The 26,319-nt window shown below is 39.5% G+C and overlaps 1 protein-coding gene and 1 long non-coding RNA gene across 2 annotated transcripts in view; both read left to right on the forward strand.

The window, feature by feature from the left end:
* The first annotated feature begins 262 nt into the window (after window positions 1-262).
* Window positions 263-2,190, forward strand: LOC144515633 (uncharacterized). Its single transcript, XR_013501759.1, has 4 exons — window positions 263-351; window positions 706-725; window positions 1,015-1,155; window positions 1,840-2,190. It is a non-coding gene; the product is annotated as an uncharacterized LOC144515633 (long non-coding RNA).
* A 5,314-nt stretch (window positions 2,191-7,504) lies between these two features.
* igsf11 (immunoglobulin superfamily member 11) overlaps window positions 7,505-26,319 on the forward strand; it is a 102,665-nt gene continuing 83,850 nt past the window's right edge. Inside the window, exon 1 of the mRNA XM_078246653.1 lies at window positions 7,505-8,049. Coding sequence (XP_078102779.1) covers window positions 7,989-8,049 — 61 coding nt within the window. The 5' untranslated portion in view covers window positions 7,505-7,988. The remainder of the gene's footprint in view (window positions 8,050-26,319) is intronic.

Below are 26,319 nucleotides of genomic sequence, written 5' to 3' on the forward strand. Positions count from 1 at the left end.
TTATATATCAAAACACTGAAATGGGCCGTTCTGCATAATAACTACTTTTTACTTTTGATACAATATGTATATTAAATATATCATAGCATAACAGTCATATCATTGCCTCGAATTATTCACACTCCGCAATAATGTGCCCTATTCAGACTTACCACTGTGCAGGTTTGTAATACCATTCTTAACTTTCAATAAAAGTGAATGTTTAACCTAGAGGGAGCGGTGGTTAAGGGGCGGGGTTATGTTAGGTGACATGGTTTAGGTGAGGTTTACCTACGTATGTTACCTGTGTTTGCGAGACTCTGTGTTCACTTGTTTGGGAAAGCACACAAGAAGGAGTCACAATGGATTGCGGTAGGCTCAAATTCACATTGATTGCATTTAGCCTTATTTTTTTTACCTTGAATATTAACGTTTATCTCCATTGACTTTAACAATATTTTTCAAATCCTGGTAACTGGAATTTAAAACTAACAGGCAATTTTAGGTCAGATGTTGCAGCAGACAGCTTAATTATTGAATGAAACTAATTAATTAGAAGCTTTGGAAGCACAAGTAAAATGTGTAAACAAAGACAGTCAACAAGATGTATTGGTACTCCTGCTGTGTAAAGAGGTTGCTTTTGCGCTCAGATTCACAAAATAATTCTGATTGTTATATCACATATAATCTAACCTGATACTTTCCCATCTTTTTCATCCTAAACAGGTTCAAAGAAGAAGGATAAGGTAGGACTATGTGTATTCTATCAAATATGCTTAATAAGTGAACCTTCTTGTGATTCTAGCCAAGTGGCTCTTGTCAGGGTAGATTCAAAAACTGATACCAAAAGGTTGCTTCTCTGCTAAATCTGTTTAATCTGTGCAATTTTGCTGCCAGCTAATTGGGCACAATACACCTGTGTACACACAGTTCTTACTTTACATTGATTCATTGTGATTACTGGAATCAAACACAATCCTTGAAGACTAAACCGACACAATGATTTATTCAAAGTGAACGTTTGCCATTTTTCAGGGAGAGTGCAAAGACAAGTCTGGAGGTAAGGACAAGTCAAAGGACAAAGATGGCAAAGACCACAAGATGAAGGACAAAAAGAAAAAGGAAAAGAAGGAGGGGAAAAAATCAGGCGACTCATCTTCATCCAGCAGTGACGGGGTAGGCCCAAATGCGGCAGTTCATTCTGAGAGATCTCTTGCTGATCACATATTTGACATGCAATAAATTGAAGCTCAACAGGTAACTGTCACAGCTCTTGTCAAAGGTTGACGCCTGTAGAACAACCAAAACAAGTCTTAACAGCAGTGAAAGTTTTAATCAGATGTGACTCAACCACAACCGCCTCCTGTGTGTGTGCGGTTTTTATTTAATTATAGCTGTCATGTGAAAACCTTCCAGATCTGCAGATTTGTTTTTATTTATTAACCTGCAGCCAAACTCCGAGCAACTTCTACTATCTCTTCACCTATGTTCCACCTTAATTCCTTTACCTTTGTTGCAGTTTTATTCAGAGGAAACAGAACACTTTGGTCACATTTGTATGAATAAGGTTTTTCCATGCAAATGACTGAAGCAAAAGGAAACAGGTCAGATAGGGGAGTCATAAAGGAACTGTTGTTGTATAATCACCTCCATGAGAGTGACACAACCTGCAGTTATACCTGTCCTGGTCTAACACTCCCTAACATTTCTGCTCCAATTTTGGCGTTTGTTACGGCTCATGCTGCTGCCACAAAGATTAATTAATTAAAGATACAGAAGGAGCTGTGACACTTGAGATGTTCTTTAATAAACCATGTATCCTTTCTGCAGTAACAGCATTGTCCTTTTTTGTCATTTCAGGAATGATGCTTCCTAGGAGACAGGACTGCTCTTAGTCTATTACGATGTTGTCTATTGACAAAATGACTGCAGTAGTTCTTTTTTTTAAGATTATTTTTTGGGGCTTTTCCCTTTATTAGAAAGTGGATAGATATGAAAAGGGGAGAGAGATGGGGAATGACACGCAGCAAAATGAAGCAGGTCAGATTTGAACACTGCTGCAGGACTCAGCCAACATGGGGTGAACACCCTTACTGGGTGAGCTAGAAGCCACCCCAACTGCAGTAGTTGTCCTTTCATTTGTGTCATGAAAACATGGTCTTGTGTAAACAAATCTGCTGATTCCTAGAAATAAATGTTCCAACAACAAAATGCCTGCAGGTTGTTTTTTTCCCTCAACTTCTTATGTCAAGTAAAGTGTGTTTTCTTCACCACAAGATGTCATCGTTATCTATTTTTAAGGTCTATCAAAGTTAAAAGTCCCAGTAGATAAAAGCTGCTTTATTTTCAAGATTTATATTTTAAGAATACAAAAAAAATACATAGACAATGTTTTGGTTTGTCATTGTAATTGATTTAAATAAATGTTGTTGAAATGACAAAACATAAATAATAATAATAAAAAGAAATCAATTAATTGTATTTAATTTAGTCACTTCACATGGATGTGTGGAATTGTTAAATAGCTCGTTTGGACAGAAACTATGAAAATTGAAAACCTTGGTCCTCAGTGAATGTGTAATGTCTGCAGAGTTCTTCATTTGACCTGAGTGGAAACTAGCAGCAGGTATCAGTGGACCAGAGGTGGAAGTATGTGGAAGAAGCAATAAGAATACTCACATACAAAAGTATTATCAGCAAAAAGTACTTAAAAGTATCAAATAAAGGTTCTCATGCATTTCTTTTTTTCTGACATGTTATAAAACAAACAATACTGCATTGATTAATCAAGACACTAATTAAAAACTAAAAGCACTTAAATAAAACTGAAAAGAATCATTAGTTGCAGCCTTAAACATAACCTCGTAAGTAAAAGACAAAATCGAACAGAACAAAGTACAAAGTCAAGATAATGTGGCAACATATGCTATAAAATAAAAAAAGGATTAATGCTTCAACAGAACCTCGTAGCTACATGTGTAGGAATGTAGGCTAATATATTTAGAAAATATGTAAAATATGATTTACCACTGTGCAAGTTTATGTTGATAGGTGTGGAAGTGGGAGATTAGGAATGTGCAGTGTGCATAGAATTCTGATGTCTCCGCCTGCACTTGAAAGCAGCTCCTGGTGGTTGGGGGCCGTGGTTTATTTGAATTGTTCATCCAATTTACCTGTGTGCGAGTCTGTGGTTAATTGTTTGGAAAGCGCACAAATATACAATGTCTTTCAGTCTGGATTCGGGTTGGCTCAAATTCACGTTGATTGTATTTAGGAGAAATACCTTGAAATATAATGTTTGTTTTGTTGATTTCAACATAATTTCTTAAGTCTTTTTAACTGGAATTGAATACCGACAGGCATTTTTAGGGCAGGTTTTGCACTGGGAAAATTAGAAAACTAATGTAGCTTATGCTTTAGAAACAAAAGTAAAATGTGTAAACAAAAGACAAATGACTGCAGTAGTTCTTTTTCTTCCTGTCCTTTCACTGGCATCACAGAAATGTGCTGGTCTTGTGTAAACAAATCTGCTGATTCCTAGAAATAAATGTCCACAAAATGCCTGCAGGTTGTTTTTTTCCATCAAGTTCTTCTGTCAAGTAAAGTGTGTTTTCGTCACCACAAGATGGCAGTGTTATCTATTTTTAAGGCCAATCACAGTTTAAAGTTCAAATATATTAAAGCAGTTTTATTGTCAAGATTGAAATTTGTACATATACTGTATGTGGTGGAATTTCCAGAAACACCATGTTGTGGTAAGATGAGGGAAAACATAGTCAACATCAGTTCATTCCTAGGTCACAGGTCAGGGAACGAGAATATTTGACCAGTCCCCAATGACCAAACCTGTTCATGAATGAATACATTTTTGCGTTTCTACAGATTGAGGGAGTCTAGGCATCTGCATGGTAAGGGAATGTTTTGTTTTAGGACTTTCTCCTTTTGGAGGTCGGTGGAAACAGGGTAAAGAGGCCTGCCACACGTTAAGATACATCCCAGAGAGAGAGAGAGAGACTCAACTAGGTGAACTTTAGGTGAGCATCTTTTGTTTTGGCACCATCAATATCTTGGCATAACAAACTTGACAGCTTGAGCGAGATGTATATGCATCTGGGGGAGACACAGGAACCTCAGAGTTTGGGACGGCACTACACGAAAACATATGGTGGTTAAACTATACTGTCTGCCTAAATTTCTCCTCGATCAAGTTCAATAAATGCTTCTGTATAAGTCATCAAAGTCTCCCGAACCTTCATGTATCTAGAAGACAAGCTGCTCCTGAGTTTCTCTATAACACTGTTTACATATTGACAAAAGAAAATATAGATCATGTTGTTGTTTGACATTGTAATTGATTTATATCACTTTTGTTGAAATGACAAAACGGAAATAGAAAAAAATCTATATAAAATAAATGAATTGTATTTAATGTAGTCACTTCACATGGATAAGTGTCAAATTCTTTTGGACTAAAACTATTGAAAATTGAAAACCTTGGTCCTTAATGAATGTGTAATGTCTGCAGAGTGCTTTGTTTGACCTGGTTGGAAACTATCAGCAGGTATCAATGTACCAGAGGTGGAAGTATTTAAATCCTTTACAGAAGTAAAAGTAACAACAAAAATAATCCACTTACATAAATAAGTTCTTCATTTAGTAAAATGTAAAGTATCCAGTAAACGTACTGATTATGCTGAATGACCCTCTGCAGTGTTAATATTAGCCTATATATATATATATATAGATATAGATATATATATATATGTATATATATATGTATATATATAAATACACAATGCACTAAAAGGATCAACCGTTTACCTAACCTGACATCAATATTCAAGTTGTCGTGAACTCCGGACTGTCGGTACAAGAGAATTACAACATTTAGCGTTGAGGATCTCCTTCACGTCTTTTGAATCTTGTATGGGGCTGCAGAAAAAAGACAAATGGAGCGTTTTCAGAGAGGAATCAATAATAAATCAAACATGCATCTTTCTGGGGCTGCTGAAGAAACCAAATGTAACCCATCCATCATGCTCAAACCTTTATTTTATTTTTAGGAAATATTGATTGGAGAAATGATGGATGATTTACAACATTTTCTTTCAAGTTGTATTTATGCCAAAAGGGTTTCTATTTTCAGAATGGCATAACTGTTCCATTCTTTTTACATATTTCCTCATTGTTGTACATTGTCATGACATTGTACATTTGCTTGTTTGATTTTTTCTTGCTTCTGCCATCTGACTTAGCACATCCTTTGCATGTCCATGGGTTTTGGTTAATGGAAATAGCACAGAGCATTTCAGGTGCAATCACCAGCCATAAAATTGCTATAAAATCCTAAAAGAAATGCATGCAACCGCAGCATTTTGGCATGAACTGAAACGATTAATCGATTAGCAGAAAATTAATCAGCAACTATTTTGATATTTATAATCATATATGCCCATTTTTAAGAAACATACCAAATATTTTCTGGTTCCAGCTTCACAACTGTGAGTATTTGCAACTTTTCTGTGTCTTATGTGATAGTCAAGTGAGGATATTTGGGATTTGGACTGTTGGTCAGACATAACATGCCATTTGAAGATGTAATCTTTGGCCTTAGGAAATTGTTATTTGTAGTTTTGCTGTTTTCTGACACGCTATACATAAACTAAAAGCAGCCTAAGACTATGAATCAGCTCATTTCTGGCACACACAGAACCTCATACATGTACTGTACAGTATAGTGTCCCAGAAGTCATGCTGTAGATCATGTTTTGTCTTCCACAGTGCTTTTGTGTGCTCCTTACACTGGATGTTGTTTTCCCTCTGACGCAAATTCCAATGCAATATCACAAATATGACCTGCTCATAGATTGAGCTGAAGGTGCATGTGAGAAAAAGTTGAAAGTTCTGGCACAAGGAGAAAGTGAGTGAGAGATGAATAAAGAGAGGGCTGTGAAGGCCTCTGGGCATCCTTAAGATCCTCTAACTTGTACCTTATTTGTCTGCAGTGACAGCTAAACATCTGTGAATTTCTGCCAACAACTTCTAGGCAGAAGCGAGAATGGAGGGATGGAGAGATGCATGTGTAGAGCACTGCCCCCATCACATCTTTGCTTTTGATTTTCGCTTTCTCTAAGTATAAAAATCAAATTAGGGAAGAAAATTCAAAGAATACTTCAGTCACAATGTTTCTCTTTTGATGTTCAGATGCTTTTTTTAGCTAACAAACTGCTCTACTCACAGATACTGTGAGGTAGAAAAGATATAAGCAGCTATTTAGTGCTGAGGTGAGCTATGTGTGATCAGTGGATCAGAGTGATTAGAGACCTGGACACAGGTTGTTTGATGCACTCTCCTCAGCTGCTTCTTTTAATCACTGAGTAGTTCCTTTCAACCTTCAATCACTTCTAACAGCCACATTGTTGTTTTGCTACACATTTACATGCAATGCTTTGATTCATTAGGTAATTCAAAAGTAATGTTGCCTTTCCCACACTTGCACACACAGTTTATCTGCAGTGCAGTCTGTGTTGTGTGTGTGCTGTGTCTGTTTCTCTTGTTGCATCTAATGTGTGACAGACTTTGACTGAGTGAAACACTCATCTGAGTGAAACAGTCATCTGTGTTGCAGCGACACTGCACTGATATTTACATTACAAATGTCTTATATGTATAAGATACAAACATCTTATTTTATTCTATTCTAGTCTATTTTGCGCTTATATATTGTGATCTACCCTATCTATTCTATCTTATTCTTTTCTATCTTATTTTACCTTATTCTATTCTATTCTTTTCTATTCTGTCGGTCGTTCTGTCATCGCACCGCAGGAGGGCACGAATGTCTCTCTCGCTCACGTCGGCGTCAGCGGTCTCCCAGCAACAGCCGGGCTTGAGCTCATTTCAATCACCTGCTGCTGAGCGCCGTCAAGCCGCACAAACACACTCAGACTAAAACAAGAAGCCAGGTGGATTTTACCTACAAAATAAAAGCACTCTGAGTTCTGGTGTATTTCTGGCAGTCCTATTAATTGTAGGCCAATTTAAGGCTTATCCTGGCTGACTATACTGGATAGTGTCTTCAAGACTACTGAACAGTAGTGTGGCGTAAAATGGTGTGCTGTTATCTGGGAGTGGATGGTTTTCATTTTAAACTGAATTGTTTGTTAAAGGAAGTTTTAGTGACTTCACAAAATGATTTCACCAATTTCATACTCTTTTTTTTTTTCTTACACGTTTTGCTTTCCTTTTTTTGTCGAGAATTGACTTTTTTAATGCAGAATAGTGTAGGGAGTACACTAGAGGAGAGGCGTGAAGTGGTTCAACCCTGACTGACGGGCTGACTCTCTGTCCTTAAGCCACTTCGTAACTAGTCTCACATTGCCAGAAAGTCTTTTTTTTCACAGCGCTGCGGAGGAAAACGTCCAATGGGCTTTTTATTTTGAAAAATATCAACAGGAAGTCGTGTTGTTTCCAACTGTCTTTGATTTGCACACTGGTCAGCTCAGCTACAGCAGAACAGACGAGAAACCATGGAGCGCAACAAGACGCGTTGGAGAGACTCACCAAGCGGACGGGTAAAGTGCCAGTTTCTGGTCTGTTTGTAAGTCACTTTCAGCGACAGCCGGCAGATTTTTGTTCACCAGCAGGTGTACATTGAGTTGTACCAAGTGTGCGTAAATTGACTGGAGAAGTCTAGGAAAGAAAACAGTCTTGGAGTGACCAGCAGCTACCAAAGAACAGGAGGAAGTAAAAAAGCGCCCGAAGGAGAGACAAGTGCCCGTTGGATAGAAATGCTCTCTGTGTTGTTTTCTCCACACATTTCACGTTGTTTTAGGGAAATGTCGCTGGTCTGCGCTGCGTCAAACCCCGGACTGCTTTCATGCCACATGCCTTGAGAAGGAACAGTTAGGCTACTTATATTCAAAGGAAACTGTGAGCGGAGCTGAGATTTAATAAAGAAGGAGGCACTGGGCTACAACTGAGAACCAGTCACTGAACAGTTACGAACCATGGTGAAGTTTCATAACTCGGACCTATGGATAGCCTGGATGGTCATTTTCTGCATGGAGGGTAAGTTGTGTGACACTCGGAAACTTGTCCTATCCTCAACTACAAGCACAATGCACACTGTACACAGACACAGAGAATAATAATAATAATAATAATAACAATAGGTTATAGGGTAAATATTTCAAAAGGCTTAGCCTACATCTTCTATCACGTGTACAGATCATCATTACAATATATCTGCATCAGTAGGCTGCAAAAACAGATGTATTTGGAATTAAATAGTGCCCCGGGTTCATCCCCTCCTCTCCAAGAGCGCGTGCTACATTCGATTTGATCTCCCCCTCCTCCTTAATACTGCATGTTTGGATCAGGTTGACAAATCCCCGGCATTTCCACAAAAACTAAAGCACCGATTTAGCATGACTTTTTCCCAGTAGTCGCCATGTCATCTCTCCCAAAAGCACTTATGATTGTGCACATCTTAACCATAATGCGCCCTGCTGTGCCTGATATTGCCTTTGTGCGTTTTACACAACATAAGGTCTACATACTGCTTTTTCAAACAGTTGCGCTGGTACCACTATGTGCAGTTCTCCTATGGGGAAGTGTGTGTGTGTGTGTGTGTGTGTGTGTGTGTGTGTGGTACTTAATAGCAAGTTTGTTGGTCTTATCTTTCTAAGTCCAATTGTTTTATTAGTAATCCAACAATACTGCTATTGGGAGTGGATGCAAGTTTGTTTGTTTATGTTGTGTCATTGTTGTACAATATAATATCCATGGAATACTGAAAATGACACTTAAGTTGTCTGTGATATTTGTTATGTTTCCTGTAATTCGGGGAAAGCATTTAGGAAATAAAATTCAAAATTTACAAGAATAGAAATACCAAGATTAATGACACAATAAATGAGCATTATTTTTAAATGTATTAATGCAACTACAAGTTGTGCAAAGTTAATGCAAAGTTTAAAAAATGCAGGAGTTTATGAAACTTTTGTTCACATAGTGTACACATCTTTATTTGAAAAATAGCAAAGCAGAGCAGAAAAATCCTAGAAAATGCCAACCAAGTCTCCTTGGAGCCTCTTGTCAGGATATAAAAAGCATTTCCACCTAACCATGAACACACACACACACACACACACACACACACACACACAGAGAGAGACACCAGCCTGACATGTCAATTTGGACAGAACAATTGTGTAAGATTGAATTTAGTCCTGATTGCCCAGGTGTTTCACTCCACTGCTCACTTGTTTCGCTATATACCTCTGGAGTGAGTGGATGTACTGTGTCTTGTTGGCTTTACTCATTGTTACACACACACACACACACACACACACACACACACACACACACACACACACACACACACACACACAAGCTTATTTGATTTGACCAGTCTGACCTTTTCTCTAATACAATGGTTTGACATAAACAATTGTAGATTGAGGCAACTCTGTATTTGCCTCCCAAAGTCATTCATATGTCCATCCAATTAAAAAACATATCAGCCACTGCCAGTGTTGGGAAGGATACTTACAAAACAAAACGTATTCCGTTACAGAATACAGAATACATGCCCAAAAATGGAATTTGTAACGTATTCCGTATTCTGAATACTTGGATTACTTCCACATTGAATTGCATTTTATAAGTGTAGGAATGCAGCCATCCCATACAGCTTACTAAACAGGCCTATTCTGGTGTGTTCTTCTGTTCCAACTGGCTGAATGTGTACCTGAACAAGCAAATAGATTTTTGTATTTGTAGTCCCGAACTGCATACTACAAAAATCTAAGTCTAAGTCTAAGCTACCATGAGCTAATTTTAGCTAACGTTAGCCAACATGTCAAACGGGGCTAGTCTTTCAACGGCTCTGGGGATAGTAAATCAGCATGTAGGAGAATGTAAAGTCGCACGTCAACTATAAAATAGCAAGGTGACCAGTAAAACTACAGCAGACGACTACCCTTGGCTAATTAAAAAAAAAAACTTACTTTAAGATGCTTCTTCAGATTGGAGGTGGAGTAATTTGGATGCTGAAAGGAGGATGTTTGCTGGCAAGCAGAAGTTGTACTGCACATTTATATTTTGTTCTCCCTTCTCTTTATTTAATGTGAAATGCTGTTTGAATTTCCAAGATAGAAAGGCATTCCTGACCTGGCTCTGTTTTGCCGGTTCCGACTCCATTGTGACTGATCACGCAAATAGCTAATTTTTTTGTTTTCATGTTGGGGCTTCTGGAAAATGCATGGAGTTGCCTTTATTTATTTAGAGAGTGAATAAACTTGTGAAACAGAGAAGTATCATCATGTAATCCATAGATTTCAACAATGTAACTGTATTCTAAATACCAACTATTTAAATTGTAACTGTAACGGAATACAGTTACTCATAATTTGTATTCTGAATACGTAACGCCGGTGCATGTATTCCGTTACTCCCCAACACTGGCCATTGCATTGAGTGAACGTTCAAGTCTACAAATGATTTGATAGCAAGAACAAACTGCTCAGCATGTGAGAGCTCACCAGCTCTATTAACAAGCCAGCTTGTTCAGAAGAAAACTGCATGCTCTGGACTCAGTTTTTCTTTTCTTCTCTTGCGTCTTGGTAGGGAGCAGCCAGTGTTTCTATAAATACATTCTGATGCAGCAAAGTCAGTATTGATTGTTTTGGCTGCCTGTACTGACCTCCACTTTTTGCATGTCAGACATTGTCACTAGATTGATCTGATCTGTTAATTATGTTAGCTGACACCAGATTGTTGTGGGTTATTAAACAGTGAGGCCTGAATAGTTTCACTTTTATCAGAATCAGAATCAGAAAAGCTTTATTGCCAAGTACGTTTTTAACACATACAAGGAATTTGTTTTGGTCTTGTAGGTGCACGTCACACATTCTCTAAAATAAGTTAAACAAGCAGGTTAAACAGAACAAACAATATAAGTATAAATATATGTACATATATACACACACAGAATGTATTAAAAATAAGAGAGTAATAGTTGAGATAAAAAGAGCAGATTAAGTACAGTATCTCATGTATGTTCATTTTAACTAAATCTCTGATAGGCTATATTTATGACAAGTGTGTTTTTTGGCTTGAATGCAATGCATACCATCCAGCATACCATCCAGTAGGTCTATACGTTTGTAGCGGACGCATACTAAACAGTTAAAGGAGAATTCCGGTCGATTTCAACACGTAGCTCTGTTGTTTGTAAATTTGGAGTGCTGTCAGTAGCGAGAAAAACGAAAACAATCGGTGTTGCCTACACCGTGTTATCCTCCTGTTACAGTTAGCACCCAGGAGGCTAAAACAGGGCAAGTTTTAAACGTGCTTTTAGCCTCTTAACATGGCGTGCCTACCCATGTGAAGTGATTCCTTCCGAGTGAACACAGTGAATCTGACTGCAGTAGCTCTGTTTTGTTCCGGTGTTGAGACAGCAAGACTTAGGGACCGTCTACAAACAACAACACCGAAAAGAGATACAAAAATATTTAAAAAAAATAGGCATATGCTTATTTATAGAGCTACGTGTTGAAATCGACCGGAATTCTCCTTTAAAGCTTTAGTGCGTAACTTTTTGATCCGTTACATTCAAGCCATTGCCAAATGAGTTGCTACAAAGCTAATTAAGAATATCAGCTCCACAAACCTCTCTCTGTATTTCTCAGTATGACTATGTTCAGAAGATTGTGTCGTCCGGTGACTTTCCCGCGCAGAAGCTCGAGTGAATATAATTACCTCTTCTGAAGAGTCCATCATGTTTTTTTTAATCCCCCGTGTCCTCCTTGGCTACTGGCAACTGCGTGGAGGAGGGGTGGGGGCACAATCACGTAAGGCTTGTATCATGTGGACGCGCTGACAGTTTTGTTGTCATTACTTAGAATTCCTCATGGGAGCGACAGAAACTACACACTATAGCTTTAAAAAGAAGTGAAAAGAGGAAAGTTTTTAAAAGCAGAAAACTGTGAGCCGCTATGACAGGAGGAAGTCAAATTTATAAGTGACTTGGACAGGCGTCAGCCACGGCCAGGTTTCTACTTTCAGCTTTAGTTAGAGGACATGTCATGTCCCTCTTCAGCCATCAACCCTCCCCAGTCACACATAAATATTGTATCCTTTCCTTTCAATTAGTAATACAGCATCTTACAGCTACACAGTAAAGAAAAGTTGGGCTGTTCAGATCTGCAGTGCTTAAAATGTTTGAAGAAAGTTTGTAAAAGTTAGAAGAATAAACAGTAGAGGCTCTATGCTAATAAACTGATTGGTTCAGATTGGTTCAGCAGTCACAACAAATGCCCATGGTGATACCAACACAGAGCTGCGCTGTCCATGATGCCCCGATTTAACGATTCACCCAGAACAACCCTCCAGGGTGTTGAAGGGACCGATCCGGAGGTCGAATCAATTCAGCAAATTAAATTCAAGCAGAGGTGGTGGCTCTGAACTTGTGAACAGTTGTTTGTTTTGGTTGTCTGCATAATATATCTTATATAACATTTCAAATGGCATACATTGAACTGTTTGGATTAGACCCCGGGCTTCCATCACACTGTCCTGTATGTTTACAATGAAGTATCCAGTGAGGGAAAGAAGACAACATGCAGTGTTTGTTAAGCTCATTGACATTCAGGGCATTCAAGTCTGCATCAAAGATGAACCTAGACCAGCTCCTTTCTCCACTCTCTCTGTGAGCTTGTTGACCTTTGAGGATCTGCTCAAAAGTGTCAGTATGAAATTGTATAGCAATTCTGATGTGTTTATTGTTGACATGGTCTCCTTTGCTCAGTTTGCTGATTTCATTTCAGTCGATTCGTCATTCAAATATGATTCATGCCATGCAGTTGCACTGGGTTCACAATGGCAGTGAGGATGGTTTTGGTAATTTACGGGCCAAAAGACATCTGTCAAGTTAAAACCTGGGCTAAATTTGGCAGAAATGTTGTTCCAAAACCAACATGTATGAACTATATTACAATCTATACCAGGTCCGATAACTGCAAATCACCACAACCATATTTACTTGTGTGTTTCTATTGCTACTTCAACGCTGAAGGTAGTCAAAGATAATGAGGGATGAGAGAGAACAGAGTGACGAGAGCTTTGATAAGATAAATAAAAAGTGGATAGAGCTGCACAGCTCAGTAAGCCATTTAAACATACTCAGGTTGTATTCTTTTAAATGTAATGCACCTAGCATTCAATCTCAAAAAAATCCTGCTAATGTAGAATTCATATGATGAAAATCCCGTCTGTGTCAGTTTTATCTGATAAGTAGTGTTTTTTCCCTCCTCTTTCCGCCTGCTGCTAAAAAGGAGCAGCTGGAACAAGAGTGTTGGACAGATGGAACTTTCCACCTCGATTATTTTTCTCGCTAAAAATAGCTTCTCAAAAAATTAAAAGACCCCTGGGAACGCTTGCAAAGTGCATGTGCATGCGTGCATTTGCGTGTGTATGTTTGAGCGACAGAGGCGCAGAGAACTTCAGACGACAGGGTGCTCAGATGATGGCGGCAGCCGCAATCCTGGGAGTGTGAATGAATAAATGATGTGCAGATATTTGGAGGAAGAGAGCGCCGGTCCCATGGTCTCTTAAGCACACATTAAACTAGGCCCCAAAGACGGCAGTTGGCCAAGCATCTGGGGCAAACATCTGATGTGGTCAGTTCACAGAGGTTTGGGGTTTTGAGGTTTGGGGGATGGTTGTAACTTTAATCAGAGGGAATCATGAGTGAATGATGAGCGTGCAGCTGTTGATGCTTAATTGTGATCAGTTGTGTTTCTAACTGGATTTGAATAAGATGATTCAAACGAGTGTTGGGGAACTTCTCTAAACAGGCTGATCTGGAGGCAGGCAGTACGCTTGTCAAACTTATTTTAAATTCAGGTTTGTCATCTATAACACTTAAAATGGCAAATAATTTGCTTTCCAGTGGAAGGTAATTTAATTTTAGATGAGCAGCGTTGTCACTGCTCTATCGTTCTATGCGGAGAAATTGTGTGAATGAAGCATTTCAACTTTTATTTCATGACATGTAAGACTTTTTTTCATTTCATTAGTGAATCAAGTTGCAATGAAAATCCGTGTTGCAGTACTGCAGTAACCACTTTTATCTGAGTATGCTTGAGCCACAAGATCATTGCCCTGAGTTGTAAAATAACTTCTCTATGGATTAAGTGTGATAATTGCACTATTGTGAAAGCTGATGTTAGTTATGAACCTGAAAAAGGTTCCACTGTATAAGTAAAGCATGACATGAATCACTGCAGTCCTGCAACAGAGGGGAAGGCATAATGCAAAAAAGCTGAAATAAATCCATGACAAGACCACAACACATAAGTGAATATACATGCTTTAAGTTTATAAAACATACTGTGACAGATTGAACCATTCAGATGAGACCATCTTTTAACTTGATTTTCCTTTCGTGTGTGTGTGTGTGTGTGTGTGTGTGTGTGTGTGTGAAGAGCCCTGGGCTTATACATATTTAAAGAGGATGTCTTCCTCCTGTCGCGGCACCCTGAAGATCCTCTCCTTGAAATGAGCAGTTTTGCTTCGCTGGCTCTTGAGGTTTGACAGGACCTTCCATCACATATGTGACTCAGGAGATATTTGGTACATGCAGATATAACATTAATGGCCTTTTTCAAATATTAACCTCTTTGCAACTATCAATACGTTTTGGTTTGCTGCTTAGTTACATGGCACATTCATGTTTAACAGTTGCTAATCAGGGATTGTTCCAAAGGCTCAGCATGAACAAAGGGAGTGAAAAAAGTCTCTTAAATCCCATTAATCCAGGCAAAGTCAAACTACAGTCACAAATTGGCGTTTTCCACAGACTACGCTCTGACAGAATTCCTATGGTTTTCTTGTATACTCTTGCAAAAGATCCTGCGCAATATCACATCCATATCACAACAATGACCGATTTAAACCTGTTTTCAAACAATAATCAGACTGCAAAACTATGTAACAGTTTTTGAACAGAAATCACAATCAACCAAAAAGGTTTATGTGTCAGCAACAAAACAAAATTACACTTTTCTGATAAAAAATAGTGCAGCTCTCTCTATCTTTCATTGATTTATATTTTACAAAAGCCCCCCTACATCATTCACTTCCCTGTATGTGTTGTGTGTGTGTGTGTGTGTGTGAGTGAGCTGCTCTCAATCAGTGTCTGCCAGAGGGTCGTTAAGTTGATTTCTAGTAATACCAAGAGTAGTTGCTGTGTTTATCATTGTAGGCCTTTATGAGCTCCGATCAATGGCGAAGGAAATGCTCCTGTGGACACATTATTCCCACAAGTGTGTGCTAACAGGTGGCACGGTGTGTGTGTGTGTGTGTGTGTGTGTGTGTGTGTGTGTGTGTGTGTGTGTGTGTGTGTGTGTGTGTGTGTGTGTGTGTGTGTGTCTGGGACCTCATATTCCCCAGGGAAATAAATGACAGTGAATCCCAAAGGATCAAGGTTTCCCTCAGACTGTAATGACATCATCAGTTTGATCAACCAATCCCAAATCGTCAGGCGATGATGATGATGTGGCCATTGATCTAAAACAAGTGTTACAATTTTCATTTAAACAGATTTCACAGCACTACAGTGTTTAGCACAATACAAAAACAAATGTTGCAGTACTCTAAGAGAGACAAGCAGTCTATAAAGACATGAGAAAAAAAAAAAAAAAACACTAAATATTGTAGCTGCGTTCACAGCAGGCCGAGAGGAAGGATGGGTGGTTTAAGGTTAGAGTTTCCTGACACGAGTGAGTCCTGAAGCAAGGACTTTATATAGGTATTTTCAACTGTACTCCCTGGCATACTGTGGCCTTGCATCACTAATTTAAAATTGATTCTTAATTGATCCACACAACAACTAAATGACCTCACAGCACTTGATGAACCCAGGGGCTGAGCTGGCTGGTGTCACACTGAGAGAATACAGATCCTGTGAATTGCTTTAAGTGCATGGTGGTCCGTTGAGTCATTGTCTTGACCAGATACTTTTCATATTTTAGAGGAATGTAATTTTGTAAATTGCTCGCTGTTGCACTCTATGGGTTGTCTGTGCTTTTCTGTAATGGGTACCTCTACTGTTAGGTGCTTGTTCGAGAGCACCTACAGAAATTACTTTTCTTCTTTGAGCTTTTAAAAACTTCTGAGGGTCGGAGGTCTCAGACATGACGTGGTTTTAAAACAAAGATGGAGAACTAGTCAGCATTAACGAGCTTCTTGCTGCTGTTCATACAGTGTGTTAGTGGAGGTTTCCTTAACCATGATTTTATCCCTGTGACAGCAGCATGTAAGTATAGTGGAATCTTTTGTCTTTGTGGTCAGGGTGAGCAGATGAACTGGACTTGAAACCATCTTGTCGTCCTGACACTCACATCTGCTAATGGAGTGAAAATGCAGAATAATGAGTGAAGAGAATAAAAGGGGAACAAAGTGAAAAAGGGGACAGATTCTCCTGCATTAAATATGCCCAGGGCTTTTCACAGCCATAGGTAATTCATAAACTGACTGTTGGGGCAAAACACTGCTGTTTTATTTGTGCTTTGGCTCTTTTAATCTAGTTCACGCGCTCTACTCTCAAAATCTATTAACAAGAAACACATTTTGGAAAGCAGCAGGGTGGCACAGAAATTTAAATGGTACATTTCGTTTTTTTTTTAATAATCTGATAGTTTTGGCCATTCACCACAATAACTGCTGAGATCTAGAAACATAAAAACAGAGCTGAAGCATATATGATGTGAAAAATAACATTTTATTGTGACTCACAGCCAAATCTGAAATACAGCCACATATCTCTGTCAAATATCAAATTAAAGCTGTGATAAATTGGACTGCAATGGATTAAGTTATTAAGACCCTAATGGAACAGTTTCAGGGAAAAACAAAAGAAAACAAACCCACTGGTTAGGGTTAGACTTAGGGTTAGGAAGTTTGAAGATGATTACCCCAAATGTCAGTTTTGAACATTTACCACTGTTTACAAACCAACATCCTGGTTTAATTTTCAGAGTTTTCCAAAGGAAATTGGTCAGTGGAGCGTTCAACAATTCCAACTGGTCAATACAAACTTTGTAACTCATATCAGCGCCTGATTGTGCCTGGTTGGGCTGTTTGTTTATATCATTTTTCTCATTTGTAAAAACTCAGAAGGATTTTTCTCCACAGTATTTAATTCAGGCGCTCACTTTGACCTACTATATGTACTACACATGTTCTAACCACTCGTGTTTTTTGCTCCGTCGTACAATGTTATCATAACTGATTGGAAGGATGGTCAAAACTAAGACTATATGTGTAAAGTATGTAATAAACTGACATTTTACTTTCAACACAAGTTTCAGTAAAGCCAACTGTTGTGTGTGTACAGCTAACCCCAAAAAGCTCTGCATGTTGGGTCAGCACCACACTCGTATAAACCGCCACAGTGTTAGCCTACTGTGTGGTTAGTAAGGACACCAAAATGAAATGTCTCTGCAGGAGTGGAAGGCGAGCTCTTGGTGTGAAACACTTTGGCTCTCAGTAAATGTGTGTTAACTGCCTGAGTCACTCCCTGTAGGAAAAGTGCCATTCTTTCAGAATACAGGTCCAACTTCACTTTCTCTCTTCATCCTCCTGACCTATATTGCGATGTTTCCTCTAACCTCCTCGCACCTTTGTATTTGTATTTTGCTTCCCTTTACATCACTCTGTTCACAATTTCACTCTCTTTTATTGTCTCTCTTTTTTACTCTCGAGATCCCTCTGTGTGTGTCTTTCACACACTTTCTCTGCCTCTTTTTCTCCATCCTCCTACACACTTTCAACACACAAATGACTTTCCAGGGATGAGGATGAGACTGAAAAGTGGTCCTCGCTAGTTCTGTCCTTGCAGACAACGAATGAGCATGTCAAATCTGATGCATGTGAACAGCCAGGAGGAATGGTGTGTTAAGGCGCAGAGAGAGAGAGAGAGAGAGAGAGAGAGAGAGAGAGAGAGAGAGAGAGAGACCAGATATCCCATCTGTGCATTGTTACAGCAGACTTCACCTTAACATTGTCGCTGTTGTATCCAATAGAACAGGAGGGGGCACAGGTGGGACTTTGACAAACTGGGAAACACACAGTTTGCCAGTTTATGCATGCACATACACACACATTCAGATGCACTTGAAAACAAATTTCACAGACATATGTTTGCAATACATGCCATATACAGAAAATATCTTATTTGTCCATTTGTGTGCACGAGTGTGCTCATGCTCATGCACACACAGAGACACCTGAGGCCTAAAAAACCTTCATAGTAATATTTCACAGAATTACTCACAGTTTGCCTATGACATTTTTTATTTTTATTTTTTATTTTTTAAAACGTGTATTTAAACACTTATATTTCACATCTTGGTTTAGCTTGATGACCCTTTGGCCACTAAAAGTTGCTGAGAGCTCTAAACTTTAACGGTTGAATAAAAAAGAGAAGATGAGCACTGTTTTCTTACATCCTGTGAGACCTTTTTCTCATGGCAAACGTAGGCGGTGTTAGTCTAACAACAATATACTGTAAGCATGGATATCAGGGGGCACCATATGCTGCTGTGCCCCTCAACCCTTAATCCATGCGTATACTGCCTTAACTGGTTGCCCTCGCTGACAGCCAGAAGACTGGTGGTGGGGGCAGGGAAACACTGTGCAGTACGCTGCACACTGCTTTGTATTTGTAATGTGCTCAATTTGCAAATCCACTCGGCCCTAGATAGTTTTGCCAGAATATTAAAGGCCAAATTCACCATCACACACACACACACACACACACACACACACACACACACACACACACACACACACAAAGTACCTTCACCCCACCCTCCCACACACAATAATATCACGGGGATGTTGCACAGACTTAACTGATAATTCCAGATAGTAGTATTGTCACAGACCCCACTGACAGTGTGTTTGTGTCTTATTTGTCCACTATCCTACAAAAAGCCATTTAAGTAGATCCCAGCTATTGGAGGAGCTTTAAATAAGCCAAACGCAATAATGGAATGTTCGTCCATGCATGTTTGTCCCACATGATAACGACTGAGGGTAGGGCTTAGGGTAGATACACAGAGGCACCCAGCACTCCCAGGACCCTGACAGAGTGCTGCTGAGCATGCATACCAAATGATGATTTGGCCAGACTCATACAGCAATTGTACAATGTAGTTGTATTGTAAGACTGTAATGTATCTTACATTTACAGTGACATTGTTAATGGCAAAATCAACATGTCTATTTTAGTGAATGATTTGGTTTAATAAATCAATATTAAATTAATAAATCACATACAGTTTTACTTTCTTCACTGAAATAATATTAAAATACAGTGTTTGTATCATGGATCATGGGCATTTAAAGTATTCACCTTATCATTAGCATAAACTACTCTGTCAGAGTCAAGACAAATAAGCTATATGGGTCTAACCTCATCACTGCGGCTATAAGAGAAAGTGAAGTGAGGTGATCAGGATGTGCCGTTGGGTTCTTACAGCAAACCTATGAATTATTACATTCACATGCAGCTTCCGTTTCCTATTTTTGATATATTTTTTCCCTGTGCTGTAATTGTATTATCACCAAATTAAACCCTCATGCTTTTATATGACCGAGGAGGATTTGACTTGCATACTTGCCTCCTCTGATGAGCCGTGGCTGCTGATCCATACCCAGCTTGTCCACTAAGAGGTGATTTGTGGATATGGAACAATGTGTAAACTATTGAGCCAAGGCCCAAATCATCTGCTAAATTGGGTTTTGCTACAGATTATGGCTGTCATTTGGTCTGTGACCCTGATTTATAGATTATAGATAGCTTTGGCTTTATTCGATCAGTTCAGTGACACAAGAGCAAGAACTTGCGTGCAAACACAAGTATACACATACACAAAGGTTGCACGTAGACGTAGTCACAATTAATTATAATTTGCACCATGTGAACTACTGTATATATCCATTTACATTTACTCTCCACTTGGAGATTTGTGCCAAGAAGGAGATGACTGCTGTGTCTTGTTACAACTCTTGTAAAGATAGATAGATAGATAGATAGATAGATAGATAGATAGATAGGAAGTGAGTGTAATGATGCATCAACAGAAAGGCAGCTCTGCACTTGGTTCAGGAAAGCTGATATTTGTGTACTAGGCTACTCTTTTTTGGGGGGAGAGGAGAGGAAAGGGGGGAGAGAGAGAGTGGTGATGACCTGGAGAAAAGGACGGCAGGTCGGACTCTATCCCGGGCCACTGCAATTAGTATATCGGGCACACGCTCAACCAGGTGAGCTACCAGTGCACCCCTCTGTGTACTACTCTTGAAATTAAAGTCAAAGAGGAGTGTGTCTTTTCCAAGATAAACAGTGGATTGGATTTGAAGATTTACGCAGGTTTATCTTCCCGAGGGGACGGCGGTCCTAAAGATATGTAGCTTGGGTAGGAAATGCTCTGCTGCCTGCAAATTTTTCTCCTGATTGTCGGTGACAGTCTGCCAGCCAGCACCCTGTGATCGGAAGGTGTGACAGGGTACATAAGGGATGGTGAGATCAGATAAATATGATTGTGTGGGCTTGTTTGCTATTTATATGCTTGCAGAAGCTGCATTATTTGAAATCAGATACAGCTCAAACTGGGAACCAGTAAAGGGAGTTTCCGAATGTGTGTGACCAAATCTTCTGATTTTTATATCTATTTATCTCATAAAAAACAGCTCATACCGCAGGAACGGTGTGATGGAAAATTTTAGCGGTTTTGAAACTGTGACTTTTTCACGGCCCATGCCTACCACGGGTCTAGAATGCAGATAAGGGTATCATTAGCAAAATGAGGTCAAAATTATGGCTATATTTTCACCAACACCTAACATTTAAAAATAAAATTGCAATGCAAGACAATTTGGATTCTTAACAAAGTTTAAAATAATTGACCACCTTTGTAAGAACGATCATAGCATTATGTAATGATTTGAGTGGTTAAAATAGTCTAATCTTGAAGAAATAATCAGTTAATTAAGTAGTAACTCTTCTGTCCAGGAATTCAGAAAAAAGAGATGGCATGCAATAGCTCATTTAGTATTGATACATGAAGAACAAATTGAAGATTCCTAAAGTAAAATGTGAAAAGTGTGAATGTGTGTGTGCTGTGCCAGAACATTCACACAGGTGAAGGTGGTTGAAAAGGGTGATGGTATGTTTTGTCATGCTGACAAATAGAGTCTCCTGTGGGTATTTGTTCATTGTCAACTGCTACCATATACACACGTGCACACACATACACACGCCCATATGCAAAGATGTACACGTCCACGCATTGTCAAACAATCCACTTAGCCACCATCTAGTCAATTGGGGTAATTACCCAGAAGCTATTAAGTCGTTTTCTCCCTGTGCACTATTACAATTATAATTATGGCAAAGCAACAATGGTGTGCAATTACAGTTTACAGGCATTGCTCTATAGTGATGTCGGTGAAGATGGCAGAAAGGCGCTGAGATGATAGAACTGCACAATATAATATTGATATATAAATTGAAACCACAGTGCGAGCTAAGTCAGAGAGAGCAGAATTATTCTCACGGGGATCTGAGTCGCAGTCTTAACTCTTCATAAACATTTCTCTTAAGCAATGGCAGAATATCAAGTGATCCATCTTCTACGGGTGACATTTTCCCGTAATTAAAGCTGTGAGATGAAATGCAGGGCTTTAATGATAACATGAGATGATCAGTGACTTCATTGTACTCGGCTGGAGGGGGGCTTTATTAACATGGGACGATTTTTTCGTATTTAGAGGATAATTTCCCCATTGGAATTTGGGTCTCCGGTGGCCAGAGTTGAATGTGTAGCTCTTCCTCTATTGTGCATTGTAATTATTAAGTAGAATTGGGCTACGTAATGCTTTGAGAGTGGGTGTGAGATGGAGAGAGATGTAGCTTCTCTTCATTACTGTACCACTGGGTGATGAGAGAGACGTGGAGATGTGTGTTTTATATTAGAGCACAATGGGAAAATTACTCTTTGTTAAAATGAGGATAGTCGAGAATAGGAGGGCCCATTGAGATTGTCATGAGTGTGCCTGCACAGCCACACGAGACGCTATTCACCATTGTTATAATAAAACACTGCATAGATAAAAGCTCATGAATACAGGTTGCACAGAAGAGCTGAAACAGCCAGTCTGTAACGGATTACACCGCTGCCATGCGCTGCGGGGAGAAAAAAATGACTCCAATTTTAATTAATCCTTGTTTGATTTAGGCTGAAAAATTAATACTGCAAATTGGAGATGAGGCATACAGTATATGATACAGTGTTTCATAGCTGGTTATCAAAGCATCACAGCCCTGAGAGGCAGTGGGGTGGCAGAATAAACATATATATATATATATATATATATATAAACTCTTAAGGCACGCAAGTACAGTGTATATAGAATAACAGCACGCAAGTACAGTTTATATAGTATATAGAATAACAGGAGACCCGTTGATTGTAAATGGGGAAGTGAGATACTGAGAGAGCAAATCAGCCACACAGGCAAATTTCACACCTGGGTAACAGTTGGTCTGAGACCTGAGAGTGAGGGAAAACATGCAGGACTCAGGATTAATGAAGAGGGACGGACAGTGCAGAGTAAGTGGACTAGTCTTCAGGCTGCAACCCTGTCTCCTAGAAATTATGTTTATATACTACCAGTTATGGTTTGAGGGAAAATGAGGGAAAGAAGTGCTACAAGGAACTAGGCCTAGGACTAGGACTAGGACTAGGCCTAGGCCACCTAGGACTAGGTGGACAGTGAGTGTACAAACTGCAGGACTTTGACACTAGAGACCGGGGTTCACACCCTGACCCCTGTTTGTGGTTAGATTTAAGGAACAAAAGTATGTTGGTTAAGCTTAAGGAATGCTTGTGGTTTCGGTAAACACGTTATGTCTGTGCTTCAAGACACAAATATTTACTGACAAAGTATCTGATCTGTTTTGCTCTTGCAATACAAGCACTTGATTTGGGAAGATCATGGTCTTAGTTCAATATTGAATAAGTCTTGAAGCACAGACAAAACGTATTTATCGAAACATTTTGCAAAACAAAATGTTGGTAAAAAACGAAAGAACTGAGACAAAACTGAAATGAGGTGAGAACAGGAGGAAAACCAGAAAAGGTTGGGGAAAAAGCTAAAGAAATAAGAGGAAAAAAACAAGAAAGTTCAGTTCAGTATAGAAAGGAGGCTGATATGACATCCTCATACACCCTAGGTTATCTGTTTAATTTGCCACTAAATTAATTTGCTCTCTGCTGCTGTTTTACATTAGTAGCTTTTATCCACTTACCGTATTTTCCGGACTATAAGTCGCACTTTTTTTCATACTTTGGCTGGTCCTGCGACTTATAGTCAGGTGTGTCTTATATATCAAAATATATATAATTTAACATGTTTTTAAATGTTATTTCATGCTGAAAACATTACCGTCTACAGCCGCGAGAGGCGCTCTAGGCTTGTGACAACTATATGCTGCTCCTAAAGACAACTGAGAAAGAAAAGAAACTGCAGGCGACTGCAGGTAGTAAAATACGCAGCCGAAAACGGTAATCGAGCAGCAGAACGAAAGTTTGGAGTGAGAGAGAAACTTGTGAGGGACTGGCGAAAAGGTTGGTCTTACTGCAATGAAGAAACAACAAAGAAAACTAGTCGCGTGCTGAAATCCAGATGGCCAGAGCTGGAGGAAGGAGTCCACAGATGGGTGCTTGAACAACGTGCTGCTGGGAGAGGCTCGTCAACAATGCACTTACGTTACGTTAATATACCGGACACCTACCGTATTCAGCCCCTTGTTCTGTGTGCTATTGTGTAGTTTAATAACTTGTCTTTCCAGATGAAATGTCTGTTCTTGGTCTTGGATTTTGTGAAATACATTTCTAAATAAATGCGACTTATAGTCCAGTGCGACTTATATATGTTTTTTTCCTCTTCATGACGCATTTTTTGACTGATGCGACTTATAGTCCGGAAAATACGGTATTTAAGTCTCCTCTCCTCAACTCCAACACATCTGGAGCTCACCGTAGCCTAAATCCCTCAATCTTAAACCATTCAACACTTGTTTTATATGTGCCATCCCTCGATCTTCTGCTTACAGTTCAGAGGGCAGAGGGCTCTTGGCAATCCAAATGCTTGATTTCCCCTCTTTTCATTTCCTTTCTTTATTCCCAGCTTGGGTGAGTTGTGAATGAATATGGGAAAAAAACTTAGTTTTTACAGTTCATTTGCACTGCATTTTCTCTCCCTAGCCTGGTGGAGACTCAGGTGGGCATGAGTATTAATAGCTTCCCCCGTTCGTGACGTCAGCAGAAATCACATGTGCGCCTCTTAACGCTCAGAGGTGTTTTATGTTAGTTAGACACATCACTCTCAGCAGTTATTTAGTCAGCACTGTAAAACACTCGTCAGTATAGAACAGAGAAGAAAATCTAATTTCTGTGCCTGCCTGTGTGCCTCGTAGCCACAATTATTCATTTTCATGCATCTTTTATCTGCTGCTATCCTGCTTTCTGCTTCCCAATCTTTCACTCTATCACTTTCTCTTCATCATTCTGCTCTTTAATGTGACTGTCAAACAGTATTTAATTCCCCTTCTTTTCTCTATTTCTCTGCATGTATCCATCTGATTAATCTCTCTCTGTGCCTCTCTCTTCATTGAAAAAGACCTGAAAGCTTTGTGGGGTCCTAAATGCTAAATAGCCAGTCTGTCTCTGCCAGGCACCCGTCTCCTTGGTGATGAGACCAGCGATCAGGCCGTTCTGCACCAGACACCGAGCGGCTTGTGATTGAGCATGTTTGTGTGAATATGTGTGTGTTTGTGTGACAGTAGATTTGTGGATGCGTTTTCCCCCTATCTGTGTAAAGACATGTACATGTAAGGGAGAGAAAGCAGGGCAGTACGAGGGACATGCATTCACTGGCTTATTATCATGTGAATGCATTATGTTTCCTGTCAACATGCCTCTGCCAAACAAGAGGGGCCCTGTTCTCTCTGCCAGGACTCGAGCGCCATAGCGGCCAGGCCCCAACGTAGTGCTGTTCTGCACTGGCACAATTTACCAGGAATTTAGCTCCACAGACACTGCTGTTGGCCTCATCCCGATTCAGTCCATCTGTACTGGCATCTCAGCAGTCGGCGAGGAATCAGTTTATGGGAATGAGATGGGGAAAACTCCATTCAGAAACATTCAGTGACTGGACTGGATTTAGAATACCTAATTTTACGTATAAAAAAATGCCACGAATATGGGTAAGGCTTCCCCCGAGTGTTTTAAACTCCACAGAGGACCTGTTTGTTGGGTTCAAGTGCTCTTTCCCCCAGGATCACCAACAGGTGGTTGACAGCTCTGCTTCTCTCTTCACCCAAGTATATATGGCTGCAGATCTGATGATATGACCATAAAGTTGATCACCGACTATTTATATCTTAATTTAGATATCTTAAAGAAAGGGTAAATAAAGATATATTCGACTGACATTTCGACTTAATTGTCCCAAAAAAGGGGAAATCCATCTTGTATCAAGTGTTGGCCATGCTACACACAGATGATCTGATTCTGCTTTCCTGAATCAAATCCAAAGATGAGTTTAAAAACCAACTGGAGGAAAACTTTCCATGAAATCAGAAAACCACCAATCAGATGTCCTTTGCCATTATTATTATCGGCCGACTTATACTCTACAACAGTCTCACTACATTGAGCTGCTTTTGGGGTATTGATCCGCTTTAAAGAGACTAATTATTTGATACACAAGCGTAGAGTTAGAGGTCTAACTCTAGCTGAGGGGCCCAACAGCACGACTCCCTGTGCTAAAACAAACCTGAGGTGTTGTAGAACTGTATGTGCAGGGTTTCAGTGTGTGTTAGGGCAGGTATATGTGTGTGTGTGTGTGTTTGGTCTTTTTTGCATGTGTTCATGCATGTGTGTACTATGCACCAAAGTGCTTATGCATGCAACATTGAGATGCTTTGACTTGCATCTGTGAGAGATAGTATGCAGCTCACACACACTTATTATGTATAAATTGGTAGATGAACAACACCCATAAAGCATGTGTCATTGAGCATATTCTAGATGGATGCAGTTACCCAGAAAATGGCTTTGCTGTGGGCTAAAGCCTCATGTATTATTAAGACTACCATGGACTGTCTGTGGTCTGAACTCAGGTGGAGGTGAACTGAGTTTGTGAAGTGGGCTTGTAAAGGCATAAGCCCTCTAGGAATAGCTAACACAAATAATAAGACAT

The sequence above is a fragment of the Sander vitreus genome, chromosome 3 (genome assembly GCF_031162955.1).
Source record: "Sander vitreus isolate 19-12246 chromosome 3, sanVit1, whole genome shotgun sequence".
Lineage (NCBI taxonomy): Eukaryota > Metazoa > Chordata > Actinopteri > Perciformes > Percidae > Sander > Sander vitreus.